The 16967-nt window shown below is 54.0% G+C and overlaps 5 protein-coding genes across 5 annotated transcripts; 4 read left to right on the forward strand and 1 right to left on the reverse strand.

Moving 5' to 3' along the window:
- Positions 1–1076: 1076 nt before the first annotated feature.
- Positions 1077–1944, reverse strand: PG986_011408 (ADP-ribosylation factor 6; the record flags this gene model as incomplete). The annotated part of the gene is made up of 3 exons (XM_066847630.1): positions 1077–1240; positions 1364–1510; positions 1695–1944. The coding sequence occupies 3 exons, from the start codon at positions 1942–1944 to the stop codon at positions 1077–1079; spliced, it is 561 nt and encodes a 186-aa protein (XP_066697121.1).
- A 2860-nt stretch (positions 1945–4804) lies between these two features.
- PG986_011409 (uncharacterized protein) lies at positions 4805–5116 on the forward strand (the record flags this gene model as incomplete). The annotated part of the gene is made up of 1 exon (XM_066847631.1): positions 4805–5116. One exon carries the CDS (start codon positions 4805–4807, stop codon positions 5114–5116), a length of 312 nt encoding a protein of 103 aa, XP_066697122.1.
- A 1-nt stretch (position 5117) lies between these two features.
- PG986_011410 (uncharacterized protein) lies at positions 5118–6113 on the forward strand (the record flags this gene model as incomplete). The annotated part of the gene is made up of 1 exon (XM_066847632.1): positions 5118–6113. One exon carries the CDS (start codon positions 5118–5120, stop codon positions 6111–6113), a length of 996 nt encoding a protein of 331 aa, XP_066697123.1.
- A 1406-nt stretch (positions 6114–7519) lies between these two features.
- On the forward strand, positions 7520–10609 carry PG986_011411 (uncharacterized protein; the record flags this gene model as incomplete). Its single annotated transcript, XM_066847633.1, has 1 exon — positions 7520–10609. One exon carries the CDS (start codon positions 7520–7522, stop codon positions 10607–10609), a length of 3090 nt encoding a protein of 1029 aa, XP_066697124.1.
- A 1562-nt stretch (positions 10610–12171) lies between these two features.
- Positions 12172–15480, forward strand: PG986_011412 (uncharacterized protein; the record flags this gene model as incomplete). Its single annotated transcript, XM_066847634.1, has 1 exon — positions 12172–15480. The coding sequence occupies one exon, from the start codon at positions 12172–12174 to the stop codon at positions 15478–15480; it is 3309 nt and encodes a 1102-aa protein (XP_066697125.1).
- Between the last annotated feature and the right edge of the window lie 1487 nt (positions 15481–16967).

Genomic DNA, 16967 nt, shown 5'->3' on the forward strand with positions numbered 1-16967 from the left:
GAAAGCAAACAGTTCGTTCAAGCCATGCACAAGTATCACATACACAACCTCCATTATTAAGTAACTACTTGGTCTACTTTCTGCTGCTGCTTCGGTAAAGTGCCACCCACGCCACGATACGCCGCCTCTACCCTTTCCCAGTCACACACATACACACACACACACACACACACACACACATACACAGAGTGCCCCCTAATTTGCTTTTCGTTCCGTTCCGCCATCGAGCCAAGCACTTTTGACCAGTCGGCTCGGTCAAGTAGCGGTAGTATCTCAGGGGCACCTTTCAAGCCGGACCTTGTGAAAAGCAGACGCGCAACCGAAGCAACTCTTGATGGCCCACCTCCCTTTACCTATGCGCCTCCCCCTTACGCTCCCCAAAAGCGCTGTTTTCTCTTTTTATCGCTCTCTTCTCTTCTCTTCTCTTCCACTGGCTTCTTTGTTACACGCGCTTATTCGTCTTCCCTCGCGCATAAAGGCAGGTTGGCAGGTTGGCAGAACACGTCGCCTCGTGTGCCCACCTCTCCTCTTCTCTCCTCTCCAACATCGATACTGCAATAAATCAAAACAAAAAACAAAACAACAAAAACAGCAACTCGCGGCTCGGGGGAATACTGAACTAGAAAAACAATGAGAGAGGAATAGGCACCCGATTGCCTCGCGCGGGCTGTATATAAACAACAAAGTAGTGGGGGGTGTGGCACCTCGAAAAAAGGAACGGAGGCCCGGTTCCTTCGGCCCCATCTATATCCTGATACCGGTCGTGGGTGGTTTCGGTCTCGGCTTCGCTCCGCATCGACGCATGGCGGGAAATGTGACTGAAAGGGGGAGGAGAGATGACAGGATGCCGCATATCGAGTCTCAATAAGGTGTGTATGCGCGCGTTCAAGATTCCGGTTCCGGGCTAGTTCAAGTGGTGAGCTGTCTGTCCGTTGGGCGAGGCCACAAGTCCTTGGGGCGAAAGTGAAGAGTGGTGGTAGACAGTAGTCGGGGAAAGGCGGTTTGGGAATGTCTTCCCGCTGATGATAGCGATATCCGGGAGTGGAACAGGCGAATTGGTGTCGGTTGGGAATCCCTTACTTCTTTGCAGGCGCAGGAGGGGCCTTGACGTTGTTGGATAGCCAGGCCAGGCCCTCGAGCAGGCCTTCTCCTGTGGTCGCGCACGACGGCACCACATACCAAACCTTGTCCTTAAGCTTGTTCAATTGCAGCGCCTCGGTAACTTCTTGGGGCTTCATGGCTGTTGTAGGATCGTGGTCAGCATCGTTCCGTGTGTTTATAGATATACTTCAGGCAGCCCATTGGGTGGGTGGTTCCATGGGGTTGGATCAAGCAAGGGAAAGGGGCAGCGGGGGCGACCTACCCTCCTTGACATCCTGCTTGTTGGCGAAGACCAACAGCAGACTGTCCTTCATTTCACGGTCGTTAATGATGCGATGTAACTCTTGCTTGGCCTCGTCGATACGCGCGCGATCCGCCGAGTCGATAACGAAGATGAGACCTTGCGTGCCTATAATGTGGAAAAGAGGTCATGGTCAGCGGGTGCTATTTGCAGGTGAAGTTTGTAACCACATCGTCGTAATCTCGGTTGAAGGAGTCTTCCCTCGTAGTCGGCGAGCGCACGTGTTGGTATGCGCGCGCACAACTCGGGCTCTCCCGTCTTGCCAGCTGGGGTGAAGAAGACGCCGACTTACCGCTGAAGTAATGCCTCCACAGAGGTCGAATCTTGTCCTGGCCACCGACATCCCAGACGTTGAACTTGACGTTCTTGTATGTGACGGTCTCGACGTTGAAGCCGACGGTGGGGATGGTGGTGACGTCCTGGCCGAGCTTGAGCTTGTAGAGGATGGTGGTCTTTCCGGCGGCGTCGAGACCCAGCATCAGCAAGCGCATCTCCTTGGATCCGAAGATCTTGCCCATCATTTTACTTAGTTGGCCACCCATTTTGGTGAGCGCTGTGTATTCTTCCCTTGACTGCTTTGCTTGTATCGATATTCCTTCTCTTTCCCGGTATTGCGAGTGGTTGCCGTCGCGGGTTGGTAGAGAAGCACCGGTGGTCAGGTCGGGTCGAACGTTGAGGGTCGAGCGAGGTTCAGGGGAGAAAGAGGGAAGTGAGTTGCAAGATGCGAAGGGTTGCCAAAAAGGGACAGCTCGAGGCCCGACGAAGGAGGGGATTCAATAGACAGGCGGGCGGGCGGGCGGACGGGCAGGCGGACAGGCAGACAAGACGGAGAGAGCGTCTGGCTTGTTGCAACGGCGAAGAAAAGGAGGGAAAATCGAACACGAGCCAGAAAATTGGTATCTGCGGAGAATTGTCGAGAGCAGGTTGTATTCGTTGACAGGTTCAGGTTAGGTCGGGACTGGGCTAATTGACTGATCGAAATGAACATGCAATCAATCAATCAATGGCCGGATGGGGTTTTTGGGCCTGGCACGGGCTGCGAGGGTGGCACCGCCGCTGCTGGTACCTGGCGGCCCTGGCCTGGCTAGCGAGTAGGTTAGGGGTGTTTAGGGACGTTTAGGTTCTGGCGTTAGTGGTCCTGGTCCCCTGCTGTAGGTAGTCAAGTAGTCTGCCTCTGGCCCCCCTCCTGTACCTGGGTTGGGTTGTAGGTACATGGTCCCTGGTCCCTGGTCCCTGGGCCTGCGCGCCCTCTCCCGAACTCACTCCTCACCACGCCTGCTTGCGCTTAGGGGTTGGACTGGCTAGGCTGGCAGACTGGAGGACATGGAGTTCGTCCTCGTCAGTTCGTCCTAATTCCCAAAGCAGAATTTACCAGGTCGGAGATCGGATCTAGCAGAGGCCCCTACTTGCCAGAGAGGGCTCCAATTGACTCGAATGAATTGGATTCGCTCCGGGGGGTTCGATGGACGCCAACATTGAACATTGGACGCTCAGGGCCCTTCATCCACAATATCCCGGAATGACATACGCACACTCTCTCCTACTGGCAGTGACTGATTGATTGGTGTGTCCCAATTGATACTTTACCTGCCCGTCGTGGATTCTAGGCATCTGCATCCGTCAACTGCATTATATGAATACTGCCGTTGATGAGCGCAGAGACCGTTGTGTTCCATCCGTCAATGCTAGCACCAAATGTGTTTGTTGTTTCACTCCCACCTGCCCGGCTGCCCCTGGCATGAATGCAACGATACGGCTGCACCTGACCTGATCCGATCCGAATCACTGCAGCAGAAATGAGACCCCTCCTGCAGCATGTAACACTAATTACATCCTCCAAGTTGAGTGCTGACAGACAAGGCCATGCACGTAACTGCCGCACGTGGCATCGCCGTGTATTGCTGATTTGATTTCGTCACCGCCCGCCCTCGTCGAGGCTGAGTCGATATTGGCAATTCCAGTTTCTTATGTCAGCGACATGGGGAATCGCTGTCTGCTCATTTGTGGCCGACCGGCCATCATCTCCGCGAACACCTCACCGAGGGGCCTGGTCGGTCCCCTCGGTAAGTTTCCGCTGCGTAGAAAACAACCATGCCTGCCTACCTACTTTCCCATGTACTTACGACATTTCCTCCATACCAGATACGCGATTGCTTGGGCCCTCGAAAATCCGTGCAACGGCCAATACAACTCATAGGCATAATGTCCTACTGCCCGTCTCGCATTTCCGAGACGGCTCTAGCGATCAGAAACGTTGCAGTACCCGTCACACCACACCCTCTTCTTTTGATGCGGTCCGAACATCCCCACAAGTGAAGGGAGCTTGATTCAGCCCGAAATAGCTCGCGAGCTATTTGCCCGCCCAGGCCGATTATGGCTGAGACAGCGAGCCGATGGACGACGACAGTTATGCGCCGAGCATCGGATGCGATAGCCACCCTCCATCCGTCGCACATCTCTCATATGCCATATCTGGACCTCCAATCCAGAAAGGTGCTCTTGACAAAAGCTGGCAAGGCACTTCTGATATACGTGTACCTTAAGTAGTCATCAGCGTACCTCTCATGCAGGCGAATGGCGTGTAAGCGACATGAACATGCCCGTGGTGTCCGAGCGGGAAATGCCGCTGCGGGTCGAGCCGAGTACCTGTTTCTTCACTGACTTTGAACCGTTGAAACAGCGTCGCGGCGTTGCGATATCTCCAGCCGCATGTGACTATGACGCCGTTGCACAACTTGCACCATGGTCCGATGGCCTCATACAAATCATCACTTGTCATGATATGCTCCCACTTTACTAGAGTTGCAGTAAACGAGCACCATACTAAACAGGCTTCTCCTGTCCCCGAGTTCCAACACTAGTCGGGTCAACTTGGACGGCCTGGAAACAAGCACGGAAACAAGGCTCGCTTGTCGAATATGAACCCATCTGGCGCCCATGGGCTACGGATACCCTTGCGAGCTAACCCCGCCCTGTTTTTGGGCAATTCGCGTGAGAGCCCATGCATGCGATGGCGTCTAGAGACCGCAAGCGAAGAAGACAATCCATTCGCAGTTCAGGGGCAGAAGTCATGTCTTATCGATACGAGTAAAAGGTGGTGCTGAATTGATCTTATCGATTGGTCAGGCGCAATTTAAGCTTTCGGTACGTACCCCTCTAGCTCCAGCCGTTTGAACGGCCTTATCTTTATCGGCAACTCTTATCCTCCAATTTTTTTCTGGCTGGTCGTCGCGGTCGAGTCTCAAATCGCAGTCTGACGATTCCCCACTAGCCGAACTTGAAGAATTTCTCGAAAGTTGAGAGGGTCCAAACACGGCAACCAAAAACGCCAAACCTTCAACTGTTTTTGCCCTTTCAAGAGGTACGGTTCGAGAGCACCGGACGGGTGCTGCCTCCTTCACAATGGCTACCGAGACCAAAACCAAGACGAAGCGCGAGCACAAGTCCAAAAAGCGGATACGAGAAGGCCAGGAGGATGCCGAAGGCGCAGAAGTACAACGCCGGCACAAGCGCTCTAAGAGCGAAATGCCCGAAGACGTAGCCGAGAACGACGCCCAAGACCAGCAGAGCGAACAGGTCGAGGCCGACGAGGTCGAGGTGCCGAAGAAGAAGCGAAGCAAGGAGGAAAAGGACAAGAAGAAGAAGAAAAAGAAGGACAAGCACAGCCAAGATACCCCCGATGAGGCCGCCCCCCTCGGAACAACCACAAGATGAAATGGATATCGACGAGCAGCCCGCCGCCCCCTCGGCAACCGGCACCCTGAAAACATTACCAAAGAAGCCCTTCCCTTTCTTCAGACAGACGGTGTCACGCTACCTACCACTCTTCCCCGCCGGCATGGTCGAGCCGATCGACGGCTACGCGGAGCAGCACCTGAAGCCCCTGCTCAACCGCTACGTGCGCGAATTCAAAGGTGTCCTGCTGGCCTACCGAGACGTCCGCCTCGGAGAGGCCCCCAACCGAGGCTCGCTCACCGAAGAGAGCGAAATGGCCGACGAGGCTCTGCTCGAGACCATTGACGAGTACGCTTGCGGCTTCGGCTGGCTGACGGCCGAGGTCGACCTGTTCAGACCGTCGCGGGGCGCTCCCCTGGAGGGTGTCCTCAACATGGCCACCGAGGGCCACATGGGTGTGGTCTGCTGGGGCATGTTCAACGCAGCCATCGAAGCTGCGCGCCTGCCCAAGGGCTGGAAATGGGTCAGCACGCTGAGCAAGAACCGATACAAGGAGTTTGAGCTTCCCACCCCGGAGCCGACCGAGGAGGGCCAAGACGAGGAGGGCGAGGGCGAGGGCGAAGCCGCGGCCGAGGGTGAGGGTGAGGGTGGTGAGGCCGCCGCGACAACAGAGAAGGAGGGCGACGTCACACAATTATACAGCACGGGTTACTGGGCGGACGAAAACGGCCAGAAGGTCGAGGGCACGGTCCAGTTCCGCATCAAGAGCTTCGAGGTCGGCCAGAGCGGCGAGTACGGGTATCTGAGCATCGAGGGCACCATGCTGGACGCCGAGGAGGAGCAGAAGCAGGTTCTCGAGGAGCTCGAGCGCAAGCGGCGGCGCGACCTGCGGAACGGGCCCTCACTCTGGCGCAAGACGCGGTTCCTGCCCGACTTCAGTGTCACCAAGTTCGGCGCCGACGACGAGGAGGAGGACCAGGACAAGCGCGCCGAGGTCTTGAAGGGGAGCCGGCCTGCGAGCGTTACGGCTGAGTAGAAAGAAAGGAAGAGGTGTCTTTATAATGTTCACTATACACTCGTGTTTGGCAGCGACTTTGCATCTACTGTTTCGTCTTTTCTCTCCAACACGGCCAAGTGCACGCACGTGATCTAATATGGCAAGCATCTGGCTGAAGAATTTGATTGGCAAATGATGGAGAATGAGTCGGTCACCATAGCTCGAGGCGGGTTTTCTACGTTAATTGTGAATGCGAAACATCGTCCATGCCAACACCCTCGATTTCGTCCTTCACATCAAAACCTGGGCCATTAGCGCCTCTCTGCGCCCTACCGGTTTGTCAGGGACTGGTCGCAATACAGTGCTTGGCTTTAATTGATCAAGCCGAGGGGATACGGGGAATTATGTACACCTCCCTCTTACAAAATCGGGAAACGCCTATCACTGGACAAGGCACCTGCCTGGCCCGCCATGTCTAGATGACACCAAGGGTTTGCATGAAACGTGGCCACTGAGAGAGCTTCTAGGGAATTGTCAACAGAGGTGAGGTAGTTCTATCCAACGGTCTCCGTTGGCTTGTGCAAGGTGCTCACAGAGCAGCTTGGGAGTTTAGGGGCTGATCAGGGGCGGATTTCCCTTTCGAACAACTTGGGAAACTCCTATCATATTTACCCTATTTCCCTCTCTCCCTTTCTTTTATTCGCGACCACATAGTGCGGGAGCAGCTACTAGATCAGCAAGAGAGAACAGACTTCAGATTCGTACCAGAAATTTGGTGGGAGACGTCCTGATAGCTTGTAGGCCCCCTCTACCGGTCCACAGGCCACATATGCGTGGCTGATGAACTGTGACATTGGAAAACATCAGATCTGGGCGTCAAAGAAAGAAGGAAAGAAAGAAACCAGGAGGAAGAGCTCGCTTCCCGGTATATATTCCTTTGTTCATCGTCCCTCCTTTGTCGAACCCCCTCCCCTCACCACCTCGCGCGTAGCAAGATGGCAAGGTTCGTCGCCGGCTGGGATGGCATCGAGGCAGGCTTTGACGAAGAAGTCTCGCCAAAGAAAGGGGGCGCTTTGTTTACGGGGGTATCGGTACATGGCAACAACGAAACCCGGCGCCTGTCTTCGATTCTTGACACCATTTCGGTTAGTCCGCTTACGGTCATGGCTTTAGTCATAGTGTACGGGCTCTTTTCCTCGTAGGAAGAAAGAACATAGTTTACTACGTACTAACGGTCCTCCTAGGAGGAATGTGTTGTATAAAAGGGGTGCCGATGCCCTCCGTCAGCTCGTAATACGCGCGACAGAAGCAGCAAAAAGAGCAATTGATTTATCCACGAAACATATCACGTCCTTCAGAGTCACAACTCGCGATATTTCTCTGTCCGAGTCGAGCCTCTATCACGCCCCTCCACGGTACGCTGGCCTTGGCCAATAGTATACACCATGGCGAATAATGGGGGAAACGCGGGTAATGGGGTCAACGGAGCTGAGTTGCATCAGGCTCTCCAACGAATCGAAGGCAGAGTCGAGCGGCTAGGCCAAAGTGCCTCGAACATACTGATCCAAATGGCGGGGCCGGATGGGAGAGTGTATATGGACACCATCGGCCAAATCGCCGATCCCTTCACCACGCCCGGGAGCTTGAAATGGGACGCGCTCAAGCGGTGGGTGGTAACGAAGATCAACCATGCGGTGGACGAAGAGTTTCTGGAAGGGGACGAGAACGACAAAGTGTTTGTTCTGAACGTGGGAGGCCACGCAAGACAAGAGGTCGACAAGCTCAACTTCATCACCCTCCTGTTCCAGTGGGAGCAGGGCCTGCTTCAGTTGCGCCCGACACCTACCGGCCTGCCTTGCATCGAGTTCGAGAGTACGAAGCTTGTCCAGGGGTACCGCCCTGTCGCCGAGGAACCCGAAGAAGTCCCGATCGTCAACGACGGGAACGAAAACGAAGTCAACGCAGAGCAGAACAAGATCGACACGTCAGAGGATAGGGTGACGCCCGAGGTGGCCGACGACGCTTCTGACGGCAGCCAGGTGTTCGACAACGTAAGCCGCGATGCGGGCAACGACCCTATGCTCGACAGCCCCGCGCACTGGAACAGGGTCAAGCAGCTCTTCAGGCAAACGGGCAAGGAACCTAACCAGTTTACGCTTCCCCATCTCGCGTTCCCGATAGAGGGGTACCAGGCCGCCGCCGTTCTGTGGCTGCTGACGCGGATCCCCGACGACAAGGTATCCGGGGCCCTGCTTTCCGACGATATGGGCCTGGGCAAGACGTTTACCACCATCGTGACGATGATGACCCATAGCTATCTCCAGAGGTCTTTTAGGGACGTGCAGAGGCACTGGGACACTGTCAGACAGGCTGCTGAGTGGCAAGAGGGCGCTCCTCCGCACAACCCGAAGGACGCCCCCGCCGGGCAGCCCTGTCCCACTCAGGCCTCGAACAAGTATTGGCTTCAGTGCCCGTGCGAGGTTGGTTCGACGGCAAGAGCCATTGTAGAGGGTATGTCGGACTCGCCCAACATTATTATCAGCCCTTCGAGCGGGGCTATGTTATGGGTCTCCGAATGGGACAAGTTCGTGCAACGAGATTCGAGAATGAGGTTATATGTCAGCGTCAACGATTATGACGGAAACCACCCGAAATTGCAGGAATTCTGCACACTTATGAATAACAAACAACGCGCCGATGACCCAGAGATTATCGAGGAGGCGTCGGCAGGTCCTCAGCCGGCTAACCGGCCTGCGGTTAAAAAGTACTTGATCCAGCGCCGGCGCGGCTTCGAAGGGGGCAGCAGCTACGCTCTACTGTTTACGTCTGAGGGTTGCGGCAACGTTCAACTTCCCGTGAGCCTCGACGACCGCAAAGAGGGAATCATCCCTTTTGTCTCAGAACCCGTTACCGATGAAGAGCGGCACTACCACCACGGGGTCGGGGTGCCAGTTGTTGCTTGTGGCATCATGGCGATGGATGAAATGCACAAATACAAAGGCTCCTCAGGCATAACCCTTCCCTTCAAGATGCTGGACCTGTTTAAATACCAAGACCACCCCACACTGGCCGTGGGGGTTTCTGGGAATCTTCTAGGCATCGGTCCGGAGGCGTGGCAACGCCAAGTCTTGCACACGCAAAATTGCATCCGGAGACACAACTTCGAGGCCGATCTGGGCAGGCTTCAGACTCGTGCCACGTTCAAGAAGATGGAAAACGATTGGAAGTACATGATGCTTCATATTAGTGAGGTAGAACATGGCTTTCAGCCGAATGTAGACGATCTGAGGGAGTACGAACAATGCAGAGACAGGATTGCAGACGACTTCCGGCAGGGGCTTGGGAAGATGATCATCCGCCGCTTGAAGAAGGACCTTTTCCGCGGGGTGAAGATTCTCGACATCGCGGCTCCCATTACCAGGCCGATGGTCCTGAAGATCCCAGAAGGTCCTGCAATGAATGCCCTAAGTGTCTATTTCCGACGAATCGGCCAGTGGATGCAGAAAACATACGAGGAGGAGATGGCGGAGTGGAGGAGAAACCCGGGCGCGTGGCCGAAGCCGGTACTGGCCAAGGCGCAACGAGGGCTTATAGGAGAAGGCGTCGACGGCAGGAGAGTGAAGACCGAACTACAGCGCCAAGCCTACTATCTATCGACACGGTCGGTTATCTTCCCGCTGTTGGCATACTTCCCCAATTCGGATAATGCTGCAGCAGCTAGAGAACTACAGCGGTACTACGCGAGCCAAGGACCGTTGACTGACCTCGCGACGCAGTTTACGGATGCGACGCTCAATCCGGAAAGGACAACGGCCAGTATTCGCACAATGCTGTGGAAATCCCCATTCATGCGGTATAGAGATGAGATGAGGGATAACTCCCCAAAGTTCCAGCAGCTAGTCCAAATGGTGCGGAATCAACTGATCAACACCAAGTTAAACAAGCTGCCGGAGAACAGACAGCCGGACACGGGGCCATTGGACAAGAGCTACGTTCGGCACATGGTCGTCTTTGCGGAGTGGCCGGTGAATGCGTACCTGACCGCGCTGTATCTTCAAGAAGCCCTATTTGACGACGTCGAGGTCATCCTCATCCACCAGGCCCTCAAGGACCGGACGCCCAAGTACTATTGCCGAAATGGCGCCTTCGAATACTTTGACGAAAAGTGCCTACCAGGTAGCAAGAACAAGGTCCTCGTGGGCACGTACACGCTCATCTCGACCATGCACAACTTCCAGCGAGCCTCGAGCGCGGTGCTGATGGACGTTACCAACGTAGTAGAGCGAGACCAAGCACGCTGCCGCATCTACCGCCGCGGCCAGACCGCCGCGGCCCAGATCACTGAGATGTGGTACGACAACCATGTGTGGGAACACATTCGGCAACGGAGAAACCAAGGCAACGCGATGATGGGCGCAATCAAGTGGGAGAATTTCGGAGTCAAGGTGAAGAACAACAGGCCAGAGCCCGGTCCCGAAGTAGAAGAAGAAGAAGAAGAAGAAGAAGAAGAAAACATATACGACGTTTCCATCTAGGCCTTCATTGTCCTGATGGAGTGGCGACGCACTAGATGGCTTGTGGACTGTTGAAGTCCTGGATGGCTCGCCACCGGGGCCAATTGGGATGTAGAATGGATATGCATTTGGTCCCATGCCATGGACACAGCCAACGCGCAGATGTGAAGGGCATCTTACGGGCTGGGTGATATTATGGTTCACTCTAACTTCGCCAGGTTATTGTTTTAGAAATTTCGTCTTGGTGTATTACACGTCCTGCTCAAGGATAGTTTGCCATGTTTGACGTTTATCCTCGTGAATTTACTTGCACCTGAATATCTCGCTAAGCCCAATCCGTAGGGGTAGGTGCGAAGCATGGCGTGTAATATAGCCAAGTTATAGTAATACATAGCGCTAAATAATAACTCGGCAACTGCACTAAACATAACCTTCGTTCCTTAGGTAGAGAAAAGTTACGACGGAAAGGCTGCTGCTTGCAGACAACCCCATGCTTGGCAGTAGTTTGGTATAAGAGAGCCATTGACGATGACTGCATACCAAATCCCGTAGCCTTGGGACTAAACAAGACAAGACGTGCCAAGGAAATCCACCCCAAACTGTACACTGTGAGCCGCAAGGTCAAATTAGACTCTTGACACCAGGTGACAGTATATGAATCGAGCATGCGCAGAGGTACAAAATACATCTGGGGCGCCCTTTCGCAGGCCGATTCGCCCTATGAACATCCTAGCGTAGGAAGGAGGCAGCAAGGTCGGGAGGGGTTTGGAGCGAATGGCCTTGGATCGCACATCGAGCGACATGGACCGTGTACTTACCATGATAGGGGCTTTTTTATACAATTACTAGCCAGATTAACGTCGGCTTTCTTATAATATGAAGCTAAGTGTGCCATATCTGGGGGAAATGGTCATTAAAGCAGTTTCGTCAGACGAATCTGCAGCATATAATGAGAAAGGTAATCTGAACACTTAAGGGGGGACGTCTTTACCTCTACTAGATTTATGAGAAGCAACGGTACTTCCTTTGCTACGCCAGCCGACCAATTTTCACCCTGCTGGTTGGGAGATATCGCAGTATAGCAAACACACCCACGAGTGATACGCATATGGACCGTACTGCGCGGGACTAGATACAAATATCCGAATGCTTATTATCCCCGACAGGTGCCTTCGGCCGGCAATCCTAGTGCCAAAAGGGCGAATGAAAGGATGCCATAAAGCGCAGGGAGCTTTGTCGGCAATATCCTATATATGGCTATCAACAGACAAAGAAGCCCGGTCTACCTTTATATGCTAGCAAGGAGCATCGCCAGGGTGGCTGCGGTTATGGTGTTGCCACAACGTAGGTGTTTTGTTGCTAAAGGGGAGAAAGAAGCTGTTTCAATGAGTACCCAGGTTCTTTATGCAATGGAATCGCACTATAAAGGACGCCTCGATGCTATAATCTTCGACTAACAGTCCTCGACATAGAAACACCAGAAGCAGCAGATTCATTTGCAAGATTGGCCTGCAGTACTTTCACGTTAATTGACATTTCATCATCACGCATCTCCCCTGGCCAGCTGGTCTTGAGAAGATACAATGGCGGATACCGAAGTGTCGAACAGCGAAGGCGGCAATGATGCCGGAACCCCGGTGTCTGAGTTGGAGAGACTCGTGGCCAGTACAGAAGCGCTGAAGATCAGTGCCGAAGCGCTTCAGAAGGGTGCCGCGGCGTCCTCCAGAGAATACAGCCATGTGTACCTCCGGATTAAGGGGCGCAACCAGGACCTCCACCAATACTTCGAAGCCTGGCTGGGCCAGTTCATGGGCAACAACGAGGGCGAGCTGCCGGGCGGGAATGTGAACTGGGCCGCTCTCAAATCGTGGGTGGTGACGTCGATCAACGCAGCCGTGGGCCAGCGGGTTCGGCTGGGCGAAATAGAAAATACCGATCTTTACGCACTGGACCCGACAGAAAAAGTTCCAAGAATAGCAATCGACCAATGGCGCCTCATTATACTCCTGATCGCTTGGAAAAGGGGCGAGGAGGTATTGCAAAATCACAAAGGGATGCCGTACATCGAGTTCGAGAGCACGAAGCTCCTCCGGAGAGAAGGTTTGCTGGTCATTGAATCCATAGAGGTCGACACGCCACCAAGGCCGCCGGGGAATAGGAGGGTCAGGAAGAGGACGGAGTCGACGGAGTCACCGTCAGGTCGGCCGTCGAAGAAGAGGACGAAGACGGAGACGAAGACACGTACGCCAAATCCTAACCCGGGCCACGGCGCATCCGAGGGCAAGGACAACGAGGAGGAAAGCGAGGATGACGAAGAGGAAAAAGATAAGGAATCTAACGATGGGCGAAGCGCGGGCGAGGAAGAAGAAGACTACAACAGAAGCCCGCGCGAAACGCCCATAACAATGGAGGGGGCTGACAACAGGACGCGGGTGCTCCAGGAGATATCAAGCGGGGATGAGAGCCGCAAGCTTGATGACGACGCCAATTGGAAGACGGCCCGCGATGTGTTCCTAGAAGAGTACAGCATCGTCGAACATTTCTCGCTCCCTGGACTCCGACGCACGATCGACTGCTATCAAGGCGCCGCCGCCGTGTGGCTGCTGACGAGATATTCGAAACAGCATATTGCCGGCCCTATACTTGCCGATGACCCAGGGGTGGGTAAAACCCTTACCATGATTATCGCCATCCTATTGCACAATAACTTGCAGGAGGCCTTTGAGGACGTAAAGGCATTCTGGAAAAATAATGGGAGGAATAACTACGAGCACAACCTTGAAGGCGCCGACAACGAAGCGCCTTGTCCCTCTCAGGACAAGATAAAGGAAGTATATGGGATCCAGTGCCCGTGTGTAGCGGGCTCGACGTCGAGAGGCATCGTGGACCACATGTGGAACTGGCCCAGCATCGTCGTCTGCCTGGGGCAAGATGGAATTAGCAACTGGTTGGCCGAATGGAAGAAGACCGTTGATCCTCAAACTTATAGGGTCAAGGTTTACGTCAACGTTGGTAATTGGGACGCCGGGTCCAACATGTCGGCTTTTTGCAGGGCCCTAAGGGCCGCCACAAGCCCCGAAGAGACACAAACACTCCATATCCGCGATGTTCCTTTCGCCAAGTCTATCCTCGGCTTCTACGGGGGCAGTCGCCACGTTCTGTTGTCACCAAGCACAGGTGGCAAAAACCTGTATGAACCCGAGCGCAACGTCTTCGTCGGTTACCGTAAGCGAGGTAGAAGTAAAAAGGACACCATCGCGGTGCCAATATCTGGCTGTGCGATCCTGGCTCTGGACGAAATGCACAAGTATGCGGGGGCCTCCGGGCCTAAAACCATGCCCTATCAGGTGTTGGATATGCTGGGAGGTAAAGACCAGGAGAAGCCCACACTGGCCGTGGGGATTTCGGGCAGTATTGGGTCACTCGGCTTAAAATATGCGCAGCATCTGCTGGCGTATACGCTGCGACAAGGGCTACGGCATCAGCTAGGGAACCGGCTAGGAAGGCTTGGTAACCGGGATGACACCCAAAAGGTGATTTCGGACTGGAATTACCTACAAGAACATGGCGCCGGGGATGCCAAGCACGAGCCAGCCAAGTACGCGGAAGGCCTGGCTAGGTTGCGACACGATTGGGATCAAGGGATCAGCAAGATGCTGGTTCGTCGTAGCCAGAGCGACGCGTTCAGAAACGAGAGGATTGTGAGAATTCCAATGCCGCTGTACAGCACTATGGCCCTCGAGGTGCAGCCCGGCCCTGTACGGGAGGAACTGTATGAGCACTTCCGCATTACGAGAAGGGCAATGCTAGATTACCATCGCGAGAGCTTGGCAAGGTTAGATGAAAGGGAGAAGGAACAAATCGAAAAGAAAGGGAAGTCGACGGTGAAAAGACCCTCGTTGCTCGACTCGCAACAAAGAGTTCTCAAGGGCCTTGCCGGATTCACCACCGAGGAGTACACCGCAGTTGTCCGCCGCGTCCTTTTCTCGACGACGTTTCCAGGCATAGCCCTCATCGCGAAGCAAAGGCCCGACCTGCTACCCTATTTGAGAAGCGACCAACCCCAGCAAGGAATCGCGGCGGCCTTTACGAAGGCCACTCTCAATCCGGAGTACACTAGGCAGAAGGTCATGCAAGAGGTAGCGAAGGACAACCCATTCTGGGACCTCGCCGCCGACAGCCTCCCCACCACCGAGCTGCTTAGAGATTCGCCGAAAGCTGAAGAGCTTTTCCGCCTGATAAACGAGAGGCTTCTTGGATCTAGATTGGATAAGAAGAACCCTGTGGTGGAGCAGCAACTTGACGCGGGCCCAGCTGACGGCAGTGGCGTGCGGCACATGATCATCTTCGTAGATTCCCCCATAACGGCGTACCTGCTGGCTCTCATCCTCTTTCGGCGGTTTGTGGAAAAGATCGAGGTGTTCCTAATCCACTCGAAGCTCCCATCGAGCAGCGCATCCAAAAGTCTAGACTGGCACAGCAGGCAAGCTTTCGAAGAGGCATTCAATTCGGACTGCCAAAGAACGGATAGGAACAAGATCGCTATCGTGACCTACGCGATGGGCTCTACTGGGTGGAACTTGCAAAGAGCCAGCATAGCGGTATTACTGGACGTCCCCGGCACGAAGGCGGAACGAGACCAGGCTTGCAATCGCGTGAATCGAAGGGGTCAAAGGTGCGTGCCTCAGATCTACGAGATGTACTACACCAATCACGTTCGCGAGGACCGACGAATACTCGTCAACGACAACAAGCCACTGCGTTCAGTTGATTGGAACAAATATGGAGTGAATGTGAAGGAGGAGAAACAGAAAGAGGAGAAGGAGAGGAAGGAGAAGGAGGATGACCCACACATAGAGGATATTCTTGATGAGGATGCCATGGAGATTTGAGAAGGAGGACAGGGAGGACAGGGAGGAGAGTGAGGCTCTAGATTTGACCAACGAAGGTACGTAAAAGTGGTTGGGTACCTGTAACGACGCCCCCGCCAGATAAAAGGTCAAACACAGTGTATTGGAGGATAAGTTGCAATAATATCATCTGTATTTCCTTTGACGCGAGAAGCTTCCGTCGAGCCCCTCCTGAATGTTAGCTGTCAGTCTGGCTTTCGTTTACAAAAAGGGGGGTTATATAAAGCCATCCCATGTAGCCTGGTGAAATGGGAGTGCTTTATTGACCAAGCAACAATACGAAGGGGTCATCACAATGACGTTCCGGGTAAGCATCTACATGTCTACCTTATCACCATCTCAGCTAGCTCTTGACAGATTGACAGTCTATGCTTAGAAGTTCCAGGTTAGGAGGGAGGGCATCATGAGAAGATATGAGACCCGGAGTTGATGACACGCGCAGGCGACGGACGCGAGGAAGCGTTGCCCCAATTCGACTGACCGACTCCCCATAGGGTTCTGAGTAGATGCTTCAAATGATGTTCACTCTCTGCTTGAACAACGTAAAAGAAAAATACTAAAAGGCAGGGGACTGCTCTGCGGCCCCCTGACCCGCGTGTATACTCGACAAACCGGCCAGGCCGGAGGGCAAGCCCGAGGTACCATCGTATATCCCGAGCAGACGTAGGCTGGGCCAACGACAGGATGCTGGGCGCCTCTCGTATCACGGGCCCAAGTCTGAAAAAGAGGCGGAAGTCCTTAGAGGTGAACGAAGCTCTCAGCTTCCAGCAAGCACCAAGAACGACGGACCCGGCGCCAAGCGTCAGTTGTGTGACTCAGGGGGTGAGAAGTCCAATCCCGCAAAAAAAGGCCCAAAGAGAAGGTTCAGATAGAATCGAGTACTCAATAACGCAAGATGTTATATCTCAGATGAACTAGGTGTCAATTGCTTCCGGAGGACGTTAAGCTATCTCGGGACTGAGATGGGTTGACCCCATATGCTGCTGCGCTCCAAATCACGCACGTAGGCGAGAGAAACTGGACGGATCTTGAGCTTCGAACGTACGTAAACCAATCAGAAAGTGCATAAGTAGAAAGTATTTATTCCAACAGATCTCGCGTGCAGATAATTCAGGTACACTTCGGCACCTTCACCTTTGGTTCGCATGTTCCCTGCTATTGGTATATCCTAGGCATCAGACAAATTGATGGACATTTCAAATGGAGTGATTGGGTTTCAATCAATGGCGGCTACATGGTTGGTGGGTCAAGTTGGCCGGAATGGCAGTGTTCATGGGACTGAAAAGTCAATTGCCATGGGAGAATAGTACGCCAGCGAAGCTGTACGGATGAGATGATATCAAAATGTTCATTGCGTCTTCCTCTGTGGGGACTCTTGCTGCCACGATCTGTCCGTTCCACGGACGTGCAGCGGCAGCGTCTTTCCATCAAAGAGCTTGCTTGGTGCTTAAAACATGTTTTCAGAACCG

Source organism: Apiospora aurea (assembly GCF_038362705.1).
Source record: "Apiospora aurea strain CBS 24483 chromosome Unknown utg000007l_segment0_segment0, whole genome shotgun sequence".
Lineage (NCBI taxonomy): Eukaryota > Fungi > Ascomycota > Sordariomycetes > Amphisphaeriales > Apiosporaceae > Apiospora > Apiospora aurea.